Raw genomic sequence first — 17,755 nt, forward strand, 5'->3', positions numbered from 1 at the left:
CTCAACTACAAAGACATGAGTATCATGATTCCTCCCCGCCCAAACAGGTCACCGTTGCCTTCAACTCGCCCACTATCTTTTCCTCCAACCGGTTTTCAGCCCCGGAACTCGAGTCGACGGGCTTCTGTCGAGACCATTCAGCCTCCTTCTCGGTCGTAGCCACGATGCGACTGCGCAAGGCCGGACGGCGTCCCAGAAGTTCCTCGATATCTTCCTTGACTTGGGCCTTGTCCCACTTGAGTTCCTGAATAGATTGGGCGTCGACGCCGGCACTGGGACCCGCTTCGCGGAAGCGGTCCAGAATGAATGAGATCAGCGCCAGCGAATAGGCTTCGGAGGCCATTCCCAAGCAGATCCACCGAGACGGAGACGCCGGAGTGGTGGTATGCCCGCTGGAGAATGCGTCCGCCGTGCGGGCCAGTTGTCGGTCGAATTGGTTCAGGAAAGCAGCCACCTCTGGCGCGGTTCGAATTACATTGTAGAGGAGGTTGAGACAAAGAGGAAGGAAGCCACCGGTCCAAATAGTGTACAGTCGAGGGACAGGGTCGAATGGCCCAAAGCCTTTGGGTTGGCGGAGAACATTGGTTAGGCGGCATGTCGACAGTTTCATTAAGACTGCCTCAACAGCAAGGTGCTCGGCGAGCATGGGCAGAGTCGACAGCTTGACGAGCACCGAGATGCTGAGCTCTCCGTACACAGGGTCGCCAGCCACGGCCAGTTGGTCGGCCCAGGAGAACAGCGTGGTCGCATGCCGAGCAGTTTCGTTGTCTTCAATGTGGAAAACAACATGCTCATAAAGCCGGTCGGCGTTCTTCACCTGCAAACAAGTCTGCAGGATGGCGATGATGATGGCAAAGTCCTTGGGGGTGCATTTCTCCGGCTGGTCATGCAGATATGTGGTGAGTGATTTGAAGCCCTGCGCGACAACAGTCTTCACAATTTCCACAACCAAGGTCAGGTCGGATGAAATCTCAGCCTTCTTGCTCAGGGTCTCGGGGGCGGTGCGTGAAGGTCCGTCAAGATGGAATTGGAGAGCAAGGAATAGCGCGTTGAGGAGCAGTCGGTAATACTCGAGGTCGTCATTGACGAGGGCATCTTCATAAGTTGGATGCCGGGCGCGCAGCGCTTTCCAGACAACCTCGAGCAGCTTGAACGCCTCGGCACCTCGAGCTTCCACCTCAACCAGCCGCTGAAGCAGAGCCTGGGCGAACTCCACTCGCACCTGTTGGATGCGCGTAAAAATGGTTTCCGGTGGCACACTCCGCGTGTTGGCTTCCAGGCAATTCTGTGCGACCACTGCCATTGACTTTTGGATTTCGCGATCGGGCATGAAATCGGCGCAATGCTCAATGGCAAAGAATTTCCAACTGCCGAGGAGGCTCTGCTGGAGATTAGACGTATGGACTAAGCTGTTATAAATTTCGCGTCATAGAAACTTACCACTTGTGCTTCGACAAGAGACAAATTGATGTTGGCCCGTTCAAACTCCTCGGAAAAGCCCTGGCCGCGAGTTCCAGCCCAAGCAAAGTCGTAGGAAAGCAACTTATCTCCCATGCTGAGATCATAGTAGTAGTCCCGTCCCAGGGTACGTGCCTCCAACGGTGTCCTCTTGAAATCAAGGATTGTGCAGCCCGAGTATCGCATCTCGAAGTTCTTCTTCAGGTTCGCGTGCAACGAGGCATTGTAGGCTGAAACTTCAACAGCATCCTTGCCATACCAGGACACCAATGGAATGAGTGTCTTGACAAAGCTGCGGTCATTGGATTCCTTAGCCGAGTGCAGGTATACGGCGCAAAGGTCGGCAACGACAGCTGCAATCCGCGTTGCATAAATTTGATCTATCACGGGCAAGGATGAAATCTTCAGTTTCGAGACATGGTTCACCACACCGTTGAAGAATTGAGGGTGTTTCCTCAGCTGTGGAGTAGCCCAGGGCCAGTTTTCTTGGGCTCGGGAAACAAATTGCAACAACGCCAGCGCTACCTGGGGCTCCTCTTGATCGATGTTCGACAGTTTGTCAAGTGCCATCTGCAAGAATGGCACGCCTCTCATGCTCGGGCCTTCTGATGCACTTGCCTTCTTCAAAGATTGACGAGGGGATGCTCCGGTGAGAATGAATACGGCCAGCCACTGCTGACGTTTGCTGACAAAAGTGGACAGCAATTTCCATACTGATAGCAGCAGGGGCTTGTCGCAAAGCGGTCTGTCCAGCTGCGACAGCACATCCAGAAACAGGCAAGATGACTCGGCTCCGAGATGACCCACAAGGGAAGGAGGTTCATTGTCTGGATCCGAAGCAGCGCTAGAAATGAGAATTTCAAGTAACGAAACCACCGACAGCCTGTAGGCATCATGCAATGCATAAAGCTTGATGAGAACCGGAGCAGCCTTGAACAACTGCTCTTCCAGGAGGGAACCTGATTGCTCTGTCAGCTGCGCCGACTGCACCAGCTTGATACAAAGCCTCAGGGTCGAGTTGACTTGGTTTTCTACCAAGTTCAGGTATCTGAAATGAAGCGTTGGCGGGGTCTGAAGACCGTCCGAGATCAACCGAAGAATTGGGTTGAAAGGCAGATCAGCGGTTGACCGAGGTCGCAGCAGGTCCAGAATGTACGCTGCCGAGGCAGAGAAGACACCAGTGACCTTCGAGTCTTGTTTCGCTGTGTCGTTGATCCCATAGGCGTAGTAAAGAACCCGCTCAAAAGAGTTCGCAAGCATCGCATTCATTTTGAATCGCTGCTCCGGTAAATTGAACCTCCAATTCCCATTACTATTGAAGATCTCGACCATGGTCCGGATGAGATTTAACAGAACAGTCCTCATGATGTGGGAAGGAATGCCTGCACTCCAGTCGGATGCAATTGTTGATTTGCCCGCCACGCTGCCGGGGCTTCTTCGCAATACTGCGCGAGATGCCGCGTCGTCGACAATCGCATCTAGTAACTCGACGCATGTGAGCAGGAACGGATACTCGCCCGAGGGAATCTCTGCTGCCGAAATGATGGCGGTCATCAAACCACCCTTGCCATCGGATCCAATGAAACTGCTGCGTCCCAAGAAAGGCCAGATTCTGCTGGGCAAAATCTTCAGAACTTCTTGGATAAACCGCAAGCATGCCATGATTGGGTCTAATGCCTTGCCCATATCTCCACGGGATCCAATGTTCTGCAAGTTGCGCTCGAAGACGTCCAGGACCACTGAAATAATGTCCCCTTTTTGAGACAGTCCGTCGCTGGCCAGTTCTAATATCCTTTTGCCGCTTGCTCCGGTGGTGCTCTGTGCCCTGTGGTCTTTGGAGTTGGCTATAAGATCCGCCAGCAGTCCAATGACTTCTGTACCGGAATCATCGTGCCACCCGGATGGCTGGCCACTTTCACTCCATTCTTCCAGCCAACTTCCGAGGTAACTCAAGCACGAATATCGATGCTGCCACATAATTACCGCGGGTTTGGATTCGGAGATGACTTGACCAACTGTAGTCGTGGGGATCTCAGAGGAGCCGCTGACGATCAAAGCATTGGTCGATTCCTTCTCCAGCAGGCGGTTGCGGATGGCGATTTCGAACATTGGTAAAGGCTGCATTAAGGAGACAAAATTTGCGTTCTCATCTTCTCGAATGGTCTCATACCCCTGGAAAGCCGGTGAAACGACTTGTGTGAAGGTATCCATGTTCTCCAATTCATCCAGGATTTCAGGAAGCCCATCCTCGTTTAGTGAATGGCGGCTCACCAGAGCACGGCAGAGCTTGAGAAACGGAACCGTTTCGTAAGGGAATCGAGACCGCGCAATGCGGAAAATATTGTCCATCAATAAATTGTCCTTGGCAAAGACTGACTTGGGGTCGCTCGCAGCTCCTAGGGAATTTGCGGAATCCCAAGACAATTCTTGAGAAGTACCGGTGAGAATGGCCAGCACCGACTCGACCATCTCTGGCGAATAGTCCAAATAGACTATCGCAACTCGAATGAGATCGAGAAGTGCCAAGCGCACCCACCGGTTCGTCAAGCCATCGTCAATTGCTGACATGCATCCAGACTTAGAAGACAAAGTGATAATGGCGCCGAACACTGATTCCTTGACTGTGTCGGATGTGAAGAGCGGAATCGCGTCGTCAACAGTGTGTTTCGGTGTTCGAGCAGAGTCAAGTAGATCTTCATAAAGGGACTGTTCCGAACCTCGGGAGAGACCTGCGTTGTGCGTGTTCGACTGGAATGAGTCCACGGCATTGTGAAACTGTTCCATTTCTCGAGTCTCTTTGTCGTTGAGTGCGAGCTCTCTCATAGTGTGCAGGAGAAGCCCCCAGGAAAATGCAGCTGGATTCGCTGTGTTTAATTCCCCACAGGCGCCCAGGAGAATCTCATTGATCTGAGAGATCTTTTCTTTGGAAAGGAAATACGGTGTATGGGCGGGTGAGCTCGGCTGCGGGTGCGTCTTGTTGATAATGGAGGGGATAGACAGGGAAAGTTTCAAGAACGCCAAAGTGGTCAAAGACGCAAAGGCCTGAAGCGGCAATACAACTTCCACCGGTTGTTGGCAAGGCTATAAGACTCCAGTTAGTACGGAATTCATAGTGCTAGCGAAAGAGACACCCACCACTTGTAGCGATTCCAAGAAGCTATAATCAGCCATGAGACGAAGCCAGGACAATAACAAGTCAGCACTCGGAATGTCTGCTGACGCCTGAAGCTGATGAAACATGATCTGGAGGATGTGAACAATCTCTTCGACAAGTGTTGTCCTCCAAATATCCTCTGTCTCTTCATTACTTTCAGCTGCCCCAAGCCAGCCACCATCACCCTCCAAGTCCGATAGTCGGCTGCGTATTGAAATGATGCATTCTTGGAGGAATTGGCTTAGCCCATCACCGGTCGACTTTTTGCTAAAAATGGTTGCCCCCAGCTTGTATAAAGCGATCTTGCAATCACTCCCGCGGCCCCGGGAGAGAGTTGGGCGGCTCGAGATGTCATCGTGCAAGGACAGAGCAAGCAGCTTGCGGAATGTCTTCACGATGTGGCTTCGTTCAGAAAGGTAGATATTGCGCAGGCGCAGGCGCCGATTTGTCTCTGTGTCGAATGTAGACACGTTTTCCTCGCGCGCAGTTTGTTTCAATATGCTGGCCAAATTGGGACCGGCCAATGAAACTCGGAGGTTCTCGGTGCCCGCTGCACTTTGCAAGCTTGTAGCCTCCTCCCCAGAGAAATTAGTGGTGAGACGGGTTGCAGGGCGGTTCTGCCATTCTAAGACTGCAATTCGAAGGGCTGTAATCTCGTCAATTCCAGCTTTTTGGCTCAGCCATAAAGTGTCCGCCTTGATTTCCTTCAGGTCGAAAGAGCTCTGAGTATTGGTTTCAACATGGATCGCGGCAGTTTTGGATTCAAATTCAGATTTGGTTTTTGCAGAAGGTGGAGAAAAGGGGTTCAAGCTTTGGGAAAGCAGGTGAACACTGTCGGGATGCGAAAGGAAGGAATTGATGCGACCTCCATCGGCGGCGTAGGCTTCGGTGTCATTTGCATAGAGAAAAGCTCTTCTCCAGGATCTGTCGCATGTGAGCAAAATTCCGTTCCTCGAAGGACATCAAACTGAACCTACAAGAGCTGCACGTCCCCGGAGAAGCACTTGTCCAGGGACGGGAAATTGGCCTCCGGAACGGGAGCCATTTGGCAGGGCAATTATATCATCATAAGACAAAATGAAGAAAGCAAGACGAGGCGACAAGACCACAGGTGACTAGAGAGAAAAGAAGGGCGTGGTCACCGAGAGTGGAAGCTCTTCAGGCTGGGGAGAATGGGAGCTTTCAAAAGAATATTCACCGCGCAAGGTCAACAATCAGGTGCCTATCTGGGTTTAGTGCCGGGCGGTGAGCGAGGGGACTTTCTTGAGTCACCGTGGTTTCTCTGCGACAGCGACAGCGACAGCGACAGGACGAATTGACAGAGCCACTGAGCTTATAATAATCCCCGGGATCCGCACTCGTTGAGGACTCTGATTATTTCATTTCTTAGCGCCAACTTGCCCCCTGTCACTAATCCCGGTCATGGCGGATCTTGTCGACCACTCCCCCCACCATCCCACCAAAGCTGCCCGGCTGGCCAGCGCCTCCAATGTCATTCTAATCGACAACTACGATTCATTCACGTGGAATGTCTATCAATATCTTGTGTTGGAGGGAGCCACGGTGACTGTTTTCCGCAATGATGAAGTTTCCGTCGAGGATTTGATCGCCAAGAAGCCCACTCAGTTGGTGATTAGTCCCGGTCCTGGTCACCCGGCGACCGATGCGGGGATCAGCAACGCTGCGATCAAGCATTTCAGTGGGAAGGTTCCGGTATTCGGTGTGTGTATGGGTCAGCAATGCATCATCTCGTCGTTTGGTGGCAAAGTGGATATCACTGGCGAGATCCTGCACGGTAAGACGTCGGTGCTGAAGCATGACTCCAAGGGTGTCTACGCAGGATTGCCAGCCGGTCTCTCAGTCACCCGCTACCACTCGCTTGCGGGAACCCATTCGACAATTCCGGAGTCCATGGAAGTGACCTCGTGGGCGGAACTGGAAGATGGCAGCGGCAAAAGCGTCATCATGGGCGTGAGACACAAGGAATTTGCAGTGGAGGGTGTCCAGTTCCACCCAGAGAGCATTTTGACAGAGCATGGGCGAACAATGTTCCGTAACTTTCTCCAACTCACTTCCGGCACTTGGGACCAGGGCAAACAGGGTAGCTCAATCCCCAAAGCTGCGGCCCCTGGGGGCAAGAAAGCGTCTATCCTGGAGAAAATCTACGATCATCGCAGAAATGCCGTGGCCGAGCAGAAGAAAATCCCGGCTTTGCGACCAGATTCCCTCCAGGCCGCATATGATCTGAACATTGCACCACCGCAAATGCCTTTCGCTGCGCGTCTGAGGCAGTCGGACTATCCCCTTTCCCTTATGGCGGAAATCAAGCGGGCTTCGCCATCAAAGGGCATCATATCTGCGGACGTCTGCGCTCCTGCTCAGGCACGGGAGTATGCCAAGGCCGGGGCGAGCGTTATTTCCGTGCTCACAGAGCCCGAATGGTTCAAGGGTACCATCGATGATCTGCGAGCCGTTCGCCAGAGCTTGGAGGGTCTTACCAATCGACCGGTGGTTCTGCGAAAGGAGTTTGTTTTCGACGAGTATCAAATTCTTGAGGCCCGACTGGCTGGAGCTGATACCGTCCTGCTGATCGTGAAGATGCTCAGTGTCGAGCTTCTTACGAGGCTATACCACTACTCTCGCAGTCTCGGAATGGAGCCTCTCGTTGAAGTGAACACCCTAGAGGAAATGAAAATTGCCGTCGAACTCGGGTCAGAGGTCATCGGTGTCAACAACAGAGATCTTACGAGTTTCGAAGTCGATCTTGGAACAACAAGTCGCCTGATGGATCAGGTACCTGAGAGCACCATCGTGTGTGCTCTCAGCGGTATCTCCGGTCCCAAGGATGTGGAGGCTTATAAGAAGGAAGGTGTCAAGGCTATCCTTGTTGGGGAGGCTCTGATGCGGGCACCGGACACCTCTGCCTTCGTCGCCGGGCTTTTGGGAGAGTCCGCTAAAGAAGTTTCGGCGGCCTCACCCAATTCGCCGCTGGTCAAAATCTGCGGCACTCGATCCGAAGAAGCCGCTCAAGCCGCGATCCAAGCTGGGGCCGACTTAATCGGCATTATCATGGTTCAAGGCCGGTCGCGGCTTGTTCCAGACGACGTGGCCCTACGCATCTCTCAAGTGGTCAAGTCAACCCCTCGCCCTGGGGCTCAGTCGAGTGATCCCTCTCCACAAATAGCGAAGGCGACTCCTTCAGAATGGTTCGATCACTCGATCACTGTCTTGTGCCACCCTTCCCGTGCACTGCTTGTGGGAGTTTTCATGAACCAGCCACTGCCATATGTTCTTGCTCAACAGCAAAAGCTGGGACTTGACGTGGTACAACTTCACGGCTCAGAACCTATAGAATGGGCAAGCTTGATCCCGGTGCCGGTGATCCGCAAATTTGCACCAGGAGATACGGGAATTGCACGCAGGGCTTACCATACTCTTCCATTACTGGATTCTGGGGCTGGTGGCTCCGGTCAGCTTCTGGAGGAGTCCGGCGTGCAAAAGGTACTTGAAAGTGACGAGGGACTGAGAGTAATCCTAGCCGGTGGGCTCAATCCGGACAATGTTGTCGACACGGTAAATAAACTGGGCAAGCTTGGGCAGAAGGTGGTGGGATTGGATGTCAGCTCTGGAGTGGAAACGAGCGGCTCGCAGGATCTTGAGAAGATCAGGGCCTTTGTGAAAGCAGCGAAAAGTGTTCGGCAATGATCGCTACTCTTTGATTTGATTTGTATCTCATGTATTTTCGCATGGGATGAAGTCTTCACCCTCACGTCACTTTCCGTTCGATCAATGGCCAACATCACTGCATATTTGTCTTATCTCTTCGTTCTTCTTGCTTCCTTATACTCGCTCTTCATATGCCTTGGGATCCTATCCCACCTATATAGCATCCATCTCATTTTCAAAGTGGACACACCCCTCAATCTCTTTGGTTTTTCTTTTCAAGTCATTTCTCCCATGGTCGATATCTCTTGATCGGTGTCTTCTTACTTCTCCCCTCTCGTCTCTTACGAGCCAGCAGCTCCTTAGCATGAACTTCCACGAACTGTTCCAACTCTATACAAGGACCTGGCTACGGCACAGACCCGCGAACATGGGGAAGACCTTTCAAAAGATCAACGTCTGCTGTGCAGGCAAGTTTGACCAGTTAGGCGACAAAATCCCCCAGTGGGTGCGTGCAAATGGCGGCCAGTTCTCTCGAAACGTCGACGACCGTGTGACGCATCTGATCACCACGAAGGAGGCTTTCCAGCAGAACGTGGAGGCAGGTATGATGATACTTTCTTTTCTTCCCTATTTATTCTTATGCCAGCATATCTGCATGCTATGAATCACACTAATAGAAAGTGCCCTACAGTTCAAGACGCCAAAAAGCTCAGAACTGTCAAAATCGTGTCTTACGACTGGCTGGAAGACTCGCTGCAGTCCAAGACTCGCCGTCCCAAGTCCGAGAACCCCTATCTCCTGGTGAACATTCTGGAGGCAGAGAAGCAGAAGCGTAAGCTCAAGTCTACCCAGAAGAATTCCAACCCAACCACTCGAAAGAGGCGTTTTGGTATGGTCCAACCCGTTTTCTGTGATGATATCGATAGTCAACATACTGATGTCTATCCCGTACGCACAGTGAATCCATTTGCACGCTTGCGGAAGGGTCAGAAACGTACATCTCCTCCCAACATTATCACATTATCTCTGAAGCCGACGAAGATGCTTATTTGAACCTTTTAGCCAAGACTCGAATCCACATGGACGAGGGCTCGGGCGTTTTCTACACTGCCACCTTGGTTCGACCATACCAGACCTCATCTGCCAAAGAAAGATACACGCTCACGGTAAGACTGGCTTATAGCATACATTTCCTCGCAAGAGGACAAAAGCTGACCAGTAAACACCAGATCTTTGAGTCAATCGCCGAACCCCATACTTACTCGGCCTTCGCTAAATACAGTCGAGTGGGCAAAACGACGGTCGACCAGCTGGCCCCGCCGCACAGCAGCTTCGATGTCACCGTGGCCATCTTCAAGAAGATTTTCAAGGTCCAGACTGGCAAAGAGTGGGAGCACCGATCGGATGGCAAAACCCCCCTCCCAAGACCGACCCCAATGGAAATCGCTTGCCTGCCCATGAGGGCTGGTACTGCCTCGAAGTGCGCGACAACCTTTTTGCCAACTTTCTCATGGCGCCCCCGAGTGTGGTGATTCCGGGTCCGGGTGCTGCTGTTCGGCGAACGGAGAACGTCTCGTCTGATGATGGCGAGGATGCCGCGTCCTCTCACCTGGACTCAAATGGAGCCAAGGAGTAGACAGTGATCTCGGGCCAGGAGAATGATGACATGGGCCTGGATGACACCACGGAGATGATGATTTTCTGAAAGAGGACCATGCGAGCTTGGACAACCCTGAGAGGCGGCGGCAACGGCAACTTGGTTGATCGATCCTGGGAGACACTGCCAGATCGACATGAATTTCTTTGCGCTTTACTTGAGCCTTGCTTTTTTGTTTCCCCGCTTTCTGCGTCGTTCAGGGTCTGGAGATTTCGTTTGGGGAGCGCAAAAATACACGAGAGTCGATTATGGGGAAGGAAAAAGAGAAAAGAGAGCGTTCTGCAGCTACAGTATATTTAAATTCCACGAGATTTTGGGCTCGATTTTATTTGCATCTGAACTGGGTATAGAGACAAAATAACGTAAATCATTTAGTTGCCCGTAAAACACCGAATACGCCAAAGACCAATATTTTTCGCTACTCCATGGCCTTCCATGAGCGCAGCCAAGACCGTGGTGCAATGTGGTGGACAATCAGAGGTAGTCCTTCTTCCTGCTGGTCCTTGTGTACTGCGTAAGAGCCCATTCAACGTCACCGCTGGAGCCCTTCTCCAGCGAGCCTCCGCGGATCTCGAAAAGCCGCATGGTCATCCGCGGCCCAACCTCGGCCAGCTCAACGTCCCGGTAACCCGTCTTCACAAAGACGTGGTGGCGCATCTCGATGCTGTCTTCCTTATTGACAAAGCTCACTACACGGTTACCCATCTTCCCAGGCTCACGGGGCGGGAAGAGATGCTTCAAAATCTGAACGACACGGGCACCCAACTTGGTCTTGAATCCCTCGAAGACCAAGTGGGGGTAGCTCTCTGACACAGTGCCACGAGCAGCATTGGGGATATCCGCACGCAGAACCACATTATGTAGCGAGAAGCTTGCTGTGGGGCCATGAGGAAGATGGGAAACGGTGAGTGCGGTGGGAGTACCACGGTGTTCGTGGAGGAGAAGCATATCCGTCAGAGCGGCGGCGTTGGCGCTTGACACCAAATCCGGGAGAACGAGATTTCCGCGGTTGAGACGAATGGAGGTCGGGAAAAGCAGGCGGATTTCTTTCGCAAAGGCACCAAGACGGGCGGAGGGGGAGCGGGATGTAGTGACAAGTGGGCGAGGGTCCACGATGCCGGATGTCAGCGCATATTCATCGTCGATGTCCATGTCGGCATCCGTGTTGTCTTTGGATTCGTCATATTTGAAGTCTTCCCGAAGAGCTTTGTCATCGGCAATTGAGGGATCCAGAGGCTTTCCAGAAGCCAAGGAAGCCTTGAGCTGGGCTCGCTTTTCGGCGATGGAGGCATCGCGGAGAAGCAGAGCTCTCCGATAGAGATAGTCGCGACGCTCCCGGTTTTGACGGCGCTATCAAAAAGTGTTAGTATGTCACTAGAAAAAAAATTCCCGTCAAGTACTTACCAACATCTTATCCAATCAGTCGAGGGTCGTCGAGTAGAGACTGCGGGAATCCAGCGCAACTTTTTTTTCTTAACTCCGGGGCTGCGCTTGTGGTCTGCCCGCTCCACCGTAGTGGGATCCCACCGATAACCAGGGAATCGCAACTTGCGGAGCGACTTTTTCTCTAATCGCATCGCTCTCTTGTCGGGCTCCTGTGACAGAGAGCTGGGTTGGATGTATGTATTTTCTTTCTTCGCGCCTTCTCTATCCCCCAGCTCACCTCGGTCCCTGCATCTTAGATCCTCGTTCCCTTTGCCCCTCAAGCACACTGGAGATCACAGGCTTTTGAATAGTGGAAACCCCCAGGACCGGTTGTCCTGCACGCTCTTTTTGATTCTCGGTTACGACTCTTGATTCCTTTGCAGACTTGTTTATTCGCCTCTTTCTTCGACTTTGCCTCTTTTGCTAGTGAATCCTTCACCTCTCTTTCTGGCTACCTGACGAATCCGTATCGACGATGGAGGGCTCCTATCACGACCCGACGGAGGGTTCCTTGGCAGAGCTGGACCACGGTCATACGAGTGCCCTCGGCAGGGCACGGCCACGACGACATGATGACGAAGACGAGGGCTCTGATATCCTCGAGGAGGATGATCTGGAAAGCACCGTGGGCGTCCCCGCTAATGGGAACCAGAGGAACCAGGGGAATGCAGAGGAAGAGAAGGAGCTTCCTGCTCATGCCTGCGCGTAAGTGCTTCGCTTCTTAATTAAATTCCCACTCGCGAAGGCTAATATTTCTCTAGATACTGTGGCATCCACAACCCCAGCAGCGTGGTGAAATGCCTTTCCTGCAACAAGTGGTTTTGCAGTGCCCGTGGCAACACCTCCTCTTCTCACATTGTCAACCACCTTGTTCGAGCTCGTCATAAGGAAGTCCAGCTGCACCCAGCCTCGTCACTTGGCGATACCATTCTGGAGTGCTATAACTGTGGTACCAAGAACGTTTTTCTTCTCGGTTTCATTCCGGCAAAGTCCGACACGGTGGTTGTTCTTCTCTGCCGCCAGCCCTGTGCGTCGATGCCTTCATCGAAGGACATGAACTGGGACACCTCCCGCTGGCAGCCGCTTATTGAAGATCGCTCATTTCTCCCGTGGCTCGTGGGGGCGCCGACTGATCAAGAACAACTCCGAGCGCGACATCTTAGCCCACAACTCATTGCGAAATTGGAGGAAATGTGGAAAGAAAACTCTCAGGCCACTTTGGAAGATTTGGAGAAGGCCACAGCGGTGGATGATGAGCCTGCGCCGGTCCTGTTGCGCTACGACGACGCTTTCCAGTACCAAAATATCTTTGGACCTCTCGTCAAAATCGAGGCTGATTACGATCGCAAGCTGAAAGAGTCGCAGTCACAGGATGGGCTCATTGTGCGTTGGGACCTCGGTCTCAACAACAAGCATCTTGCCAGTTTTGTCCTTCCGAAGCTCGAGCTGGGCGATGTCAAGTTGGCCGTTGGTGATGAGATGCGTCTCAAGTACAATGGTGAGCTGCGCTCGAAGTGGGAAGGAGTGGGCTATGTCATCAAGATTCCCAACAACCAGTCCGACGAGGTCACTATTGAATTGCGCGCCAAGGGCGAACACAAGTCAGTGCCCACGGAATGCACGCACAACTTCACTGCCGACTATGTCTGGAAATCGACATCGTTCGACCGCATGCAACTTGCCATGAAGACATTTGCAGTGGATGAATTGAGTGTTTCGGGCTATATCTTCCATCGCCTTCTCGGTCACGAGGTTGCCGCGGCTCCGATGAAAACGCAAATTCCCAAAAAGTTCAGTGTCCCGGGGTTGCCTGATCTAAACGGCAGTCAAATCAACGCTGTGAAGAGTGTCTTGCAGCGGCCGCTGAGCTTGATCCAGGGTCCCCCTGGAACTGGTAAGACCGTGACATCTGCTACGATTATCTACCATCTCGCCAAGATCAACGGAGGCCAGGTGCTGGTGTGTGCTCCGTCGAACGTTGCAGTTGATCAGCTCTGCGAGCGAATCCACAGAACGGGTCTGAAGACAGTGCGAGTGACAGCCAAGTCTCGAGAGGACGTGGAGTCACCCGTCGGGTTCCTTTCTCTGCACGAGCAAGTCCGCATGAATGACAGTAATATCGAGTTGGTGAAGCTCAACCAGCTGAAGTCGGAGTTGGGCGAGTTGTCTAGCCAGGATGAAAAGCGTCTCAAGCAGCTTACTCGGGGCGCAGAGCGTGAGATCCTCACCAACGCGGATGTCATTTGCTGCACTTGTGTTGGTGCAGGTGATCCTCGCCTTTCCAAATCCAAGTTCCGAACTGTTCTGATTGATGAGTCGACTCAATCGGCGGAACCTGAGTGCATGATTCCGCTTGTCTTGGGCTGTAAGCAAGTGGTACTGGTTGGTGACCATCAGCAGCTGGGGCCCGTTATCATGAACAAGAAAGCAGCCAAGGCTGGTCTGAACCAGTCTCTTTTCGAGCGACTAGTCATCTTGGGCTGCTCTCCCATTCGTCTGAACGTCCAGTACCGTATGCATCCGTGTCTGTCCGAGTTCCCGTCGAACATGTTTTACGAGGGCTCGCTGCAGAACGGTATTACTATCGCTGACCGTGTCCGCCGTGACGTTGATTTCCCTTGGCCCATCATTGACGACCCCATGATGTTCTGGTCGAACTTGGGCAACGAGGAGATCTCGGCCTCGGGAACCTCGTATCTCAACCGCACTGAAGCTACTAATGTCGAGAAGATTGTCACGCGCTTTTTCAAGGCCGGTGTGCAGCCCAAGGACATCGGTATCATCACCCCGTACGAGGGACAACGGAGCTACATCGTTAGTTCGATGCAGGCAAACGGCACCTTCAAAAAGGAGCATTACAAGGAAATCGAAGTGGCATCCGTTGATGCATTTCAGGGTCGAGAGAAGGACTACATCATTCTGTCCTGTGTGCGATCGAACGACCACCAGGGTATTGGCTTCTTGAGCGATCCGCGTCGTCTTAACGTTGCCCTCACCCGAGCTAGGTTCGGTTTGGTGATCCTTGGTAACCCGAAGGTGCTGTCCAAGCATCCTCTGTGGAACTGCCTGTTACAACACTTCAAGGAACGACACTGTCTTGTGGAGGGACCCTTGTCCAACCTTCAAGAGTCGCTGATCCAATTCAGTCGGCCTAAGCACGCTTACCGCGGCCCACAGCGCTTCCAGATGTCTTTCAACCAAGGATCCAACCTGAACAACGGCGCCATGAACGGTCGCAACGGTCATCGCAATGAGTTCCATGACTCGGGTTCTGTGGTCGGCTATATTCCTGACGATGTTTCGTCGGTTCACTCTTCCGCCCTTGGTGGTGTTGGCCTTCCCTCTGGGTACCCGCCGATGTTCCAGAGTTTTGGCGATGCTTGGCCTTCGATTTCTGGAGGACGCCGGGCCAACGGTGGCCGAGCAAAGGGTGCGCCCAGCGTTGCTGGGGAATCTGTTGCTGCTACCGAGTCTGACGTCACTGGAAGCATTGTTGACGGAAGAAGTGTCGACCAAGGGGGTGTGAGCCTCGCGGGTTTGAGTATCAACGATATGAACAAGCAGACCAGCCTCAGTCAGTCCGATCGGCTGAAGCGCTACGTGGAGTCTGGCGGACGCGAACCTTACCGGGGTGGTGTTCCCGACAGCGGCAGCATCTTTGGAGGCAGCTCTGCCAGTATCCGTGTTACTCGCGGCGCTCCGGGCCACAATGTTCATGACGACGACGATGCCCGCAGTGTTTCCACCGCATTTGCCAGCCAGGTCGGCGGCAACTACGACTGATTGGATCACTTCGTGTCCCACGTTTCCCAGGGCGACCTCCAACAGGCCCGTCCTCCCTTTTCATTCGGAGAAGTCAAGTCCGCACGAAATACCAGGGTTCTTTCCACCAGAGTCTGCCCGTCCGTTTCTTCCGTTGCCGATCAGGACTTCGGATCGGCAAGACCAAGACCCCCTTGGCTGCTCCCCAGACACCACCGTTCTCTTGGACTGTGAGGAGAGCACTGACTCCTTTGCCTGACGTGACAGCCCGCCCCCCCCTCCCTTGGTCGCATCCCTTGTCATTGAGACCGTGATATTCTTACGATCTGCGGTTGTCGGTGGGAAAGAGAGACCGACAGTGACCATCTGGTCTCTGTTCGCTCCTAGATGAGTAACTTATTGGTTGTCGATCTCCGCTCATATGAGTCCGGTAGCCATGTACTGGGCAACTTTGAGGATTTACCCTGCCCCTTGGGCTCGATTAGTAGTTATCTGTATCGATTAGACATCTAGCTCTGCTTCCCTAAACAATCGAGACCATTTATGCCCTTAACTCCTGGTAAAAGGCGTTGCTTTGTTTTGTTGTTAAGCTGAGGTCAATCGCCCCCATGTTCTCTGCTCCGCCGTTAGGGCTTGCATGCCCCGCTTCGATGTCTTTATATGCAACTCGCCTACTTCAACTCCCAAAACTGATTCCATCCTCAAAGCCATGAATGCAACTCCCGGGCAGCCGGACTGGACCATCGACCAAGGCTCGTTGATGGTACCGATTGGCACCCACCGACTCTACATGTCCGTCAGTGGCATCCGACGTATGCCCGAGGACCCACTGATAGTGATTCTGACAGGCGCCGGCGACGTCGCATCCTCCTACACAGCCGTCAAGCCACTAGTCAGCCAGTTTGCACGTGAAGTACTGTACGATCGCTCAGGACTAGGCCGCAGCGAACCAAGCCCAGCCACCTCCCCCTCCACCGCGGTCTCCGCTGCGCGAGACCTGCACAGCCTGCTGGAAGCGACAAACCAGCGCCCGCCACTAATCCTGGTAGCCCATTCCTATGGAGGCATTATTGCACGCGAGTATCTCCACCTATACCCCGACGACGTTGCGGGGATGGTCCTCGTGGAGAGCTCCACCGAGCGCCAGTGCGACTATTTCCGGGTGCCAGACCCCAATATAAATGCGCTACTGGGAGATCTGAAGTTTGCACAGGTGACTGGCCTCCGAGCAGACTCGAAACTCTCGCGTGAAGAATGGCGGCTGCGTGCTATGGATATTGCACGCGGGGCTGTCGCCGCGCAGGCCGAGGCGGACTCGTTTGTCGAGGTTTGTAGGGCGTTGGGGGAGAAGCTGCAGTATCAACGGCGAGTAATGGGGAACAAGCCTTTGGGTGTCATTCGGGGTAATAGTGCACGCGACTATGAACGGATCTACCATGCTGGGGTGGAGGTGGGGAACGGGACGGAGGAACAACGGAAGGCGTTTCGAGAACTATTGGATAGATGGGAGTCGATCGACAGGGTTCTCATGGAGGAGCAGCTGCAGTTGTCGTCAAACACGCATCTGGTGCATGTCCCGGACTGTGGGCATCATGTTCATCTGGTGCGGCCGGAGATAGTCGCTGCCGAGATCAAGTGGGTGCTGGGCAGGGCACCGGGCGCTCCTCGGGACGATCAGAAGCTCTGAAGATTGTGGCTCATGGTCCGTTAGCGAGATGATGGTTCTAAGGTTCTAAAGGGCTCTTGTTTCCTTACGATGTTTGCAATACTACTATTGACTCAACTGTTTGAATCTGGGGTATCTGGAGTATATATTTGGATCACTGCATACATTGCAATAGTTATATACCCTAACATTGTAGCTACCCAAATACTATCCATATATCAACGCTACTAACGTCTATGGTACTGCATGAGCTGACATTAATTTACCAGAGGTGTTGTCTTTTCAAAGATCTTGCCAAGCTTAGCAAAGAAGTATAGTTTCTTTAGATAGACTGCATAGCCCGGTTGATGCTGCCAAGCACACTCTATGCCAACTCTTCATACTCTTCATGGGCATGATTGTCTTTTTATAGTCTGGTTGTACGTGGACGCGAAGTCTCATGAGCTTGGCACAGCTCCGAATTGTTGTAGCCTAACGACGACCAGCTCGTCCCGAGTCTCCTGCCGGATGCAGCAGGCTGATTCAGCCGACCACGTGACAGACAACTTGGAGATCCAGATCCCGTGACCTCACCGCCACATGGATTTGTCAGGGTGGCAACGATCGACCTGGCAGACAACCTGAGAAGAGCAGGTTTGGATATGATTAATGGCTGCCTGACAGCCTGTGGGTTTGGTACCTAAAACCGGGTTGCCCGAGAGCAGGATGGGGATATGAGTCACTGCGTTCATACAGTGGCCAAACCCTCAGCCGGCGCAGACACACATTAATAGACGCCATGTCCTAGGTGTGGCCCTGCATATAAATGATTTTTTTTTTTTTTTTAATATATATATATATAATAGAAAGGGCCAGTGACAGACCTTGCATTCCTGAGAGTCCCACAGCGCAGCCGAAGAAAAGAAGTGAAGAGAAGAAGAGGCAAACAGCTCTTCCGGATTTTTCATCTACGCCACACTGTGGCGGT

At 52.9% G+C, this 17,755-nt stretch overlaps 6 protein-coding genes across 6 annotated transcripts; 4 read left to right on the plus strand and 2 right to left on the minus strand.

The window, feature by feature from the left end:
• Nucleotides 1–22: 22 nt before the first annotated feature.
• NUU61_006407 (nucleoporin) lies at nucleotides 23–5,657 on the minus strand (the record flags this gene model as incomplete). The annotated part of the gene is made up of 4 exons (XM_056656935.1): nucleotides 23–1,381; nucleotides 1,441–4,539; nucleotides 4,594–5,536; nucleotides 5,590–5,657. The coding sequence occupies 4 exons, from the start codon at nucleotides 5,655–5,657 to the stop codon at nucleotides 23–25; spliced, it is 5,469 nt and encodes a 1,822-aa protein (XP_056509735.1).
• Nucleotides 5,658–6,034: 377 nt separating this feature from the next.
• Nucleotides 6,035–8,317, plus strand: NUU61_006408 (bifunctional anthranilate synthase/indole-3-glycerol-phosphate synthase; the record flags this gene model as incomplete). The annotated part of the gene is made up of 1 exon (XM_056656936.1): nucleotides 6,035–8,317. One exon carries the CDS (start codon nucleotides 6,035–6,037, stop codon nucleotides 8,315–8,317), a length of 2,283 nt encoding a protein of 760 aa, XP_056509736.1.
• Nucleotides 8,318–8,705: 388 nt separating this feature from the next.
• Nucleotides 8,706–9,914, plus strand: NUU61_006409 (BRCT domain protein; the record flags this gene model as incomplete). The annotated part of the gene is made up of 4 exons (XM_056656937.1): nucleotides 8,706–8,880; nucleotides 8,970–9,167; nucleotides 9,263–9,648; nucleotides 9,705–9,914. 4 exons carry the CDS (start codon nucleotides 8,706–8,708, stop codon nucleotides 9,912–9,914), a joined length of 969 nt encoding a protein of 322 aa, XP_056509737.1.
• A 495-nt stretch (nucleotides 9,915–10,409) lies between these two features.
• NUU61_006410 (snoRNA-binding rRNA-processing protein IMP4) lies at nucleotides 10,410–11,345 on the minus strand (the record flags this gene model as incomplete). The annotated part of the gene is made up of 2 exons (XM_056656938.1): nucleotides 10,410–11,285; nucleotides 11,340–11,345. 2 exons carry the CDS (start codon nucleotides 11,343–11,345, stop codon nucleotides 10,410–10,412), a joined length of 882 nt encoding a protein of 293 aa, XP_056509738.1.
• Nucleotides 11,346–11,835: 490 nt separating this feature from the next.
• NUU61_006411 (putative regulator of nonsense transcripts) lies at nucleotides 11,836–15,143 on the plus strand (the record flags this gene model as incomplete). The annotated part of the gene is made up of 2 exons (XM_056656939.1): nucleotides 11,836–12,065; nucleotides 12,122–15,143. The coding sequence occupies 2 exons, from the start codon at nucleotides 11,836–11,838 to the stop codon at nucleotides 15,141–15,143; spliced, it is 3,252 nt and encodes a 1,083-aa protein (XP_056509739.1).
• A 688-nt stretch (nucleotides 15,144–15,831) lies between these two features.
• NUU61_006412 (alpha/beta fold hydrolase) lies at nucleotides 15,832–16,809 on the plus strand (the record flags this gene model as incomplete). The annotated part of the gene is made up of 1 exon (XM_056656940.1): nucleotides 15,832–16,809. The coding sequence occupies one exon, from the start codon at nucleotides 15,832–15,834 to the stop codon at nucleotides 16,807–16,809; it is 978 nt and encodes a 325-aa protein (XP_056509740.1).
• Nucleotides 16,810–17,755: the final 946 nt, after the last annotated feature.

The sequence above is a fragment of the Penicillium alfredii genome (assembly GCF_028826965.1).
Source record: "Penicillium alfredii strain IBT 34128 chromosome Unknown utg000009l_segment0_segment0, whole genome shotgun sequence".
Lineage (NCBI taxonomy): Eukaryota > Fungi > Ascomycota > Eurotiomycetes > Eurotiales > Aspergillaceae > Penicillium > Penicillium alfredii.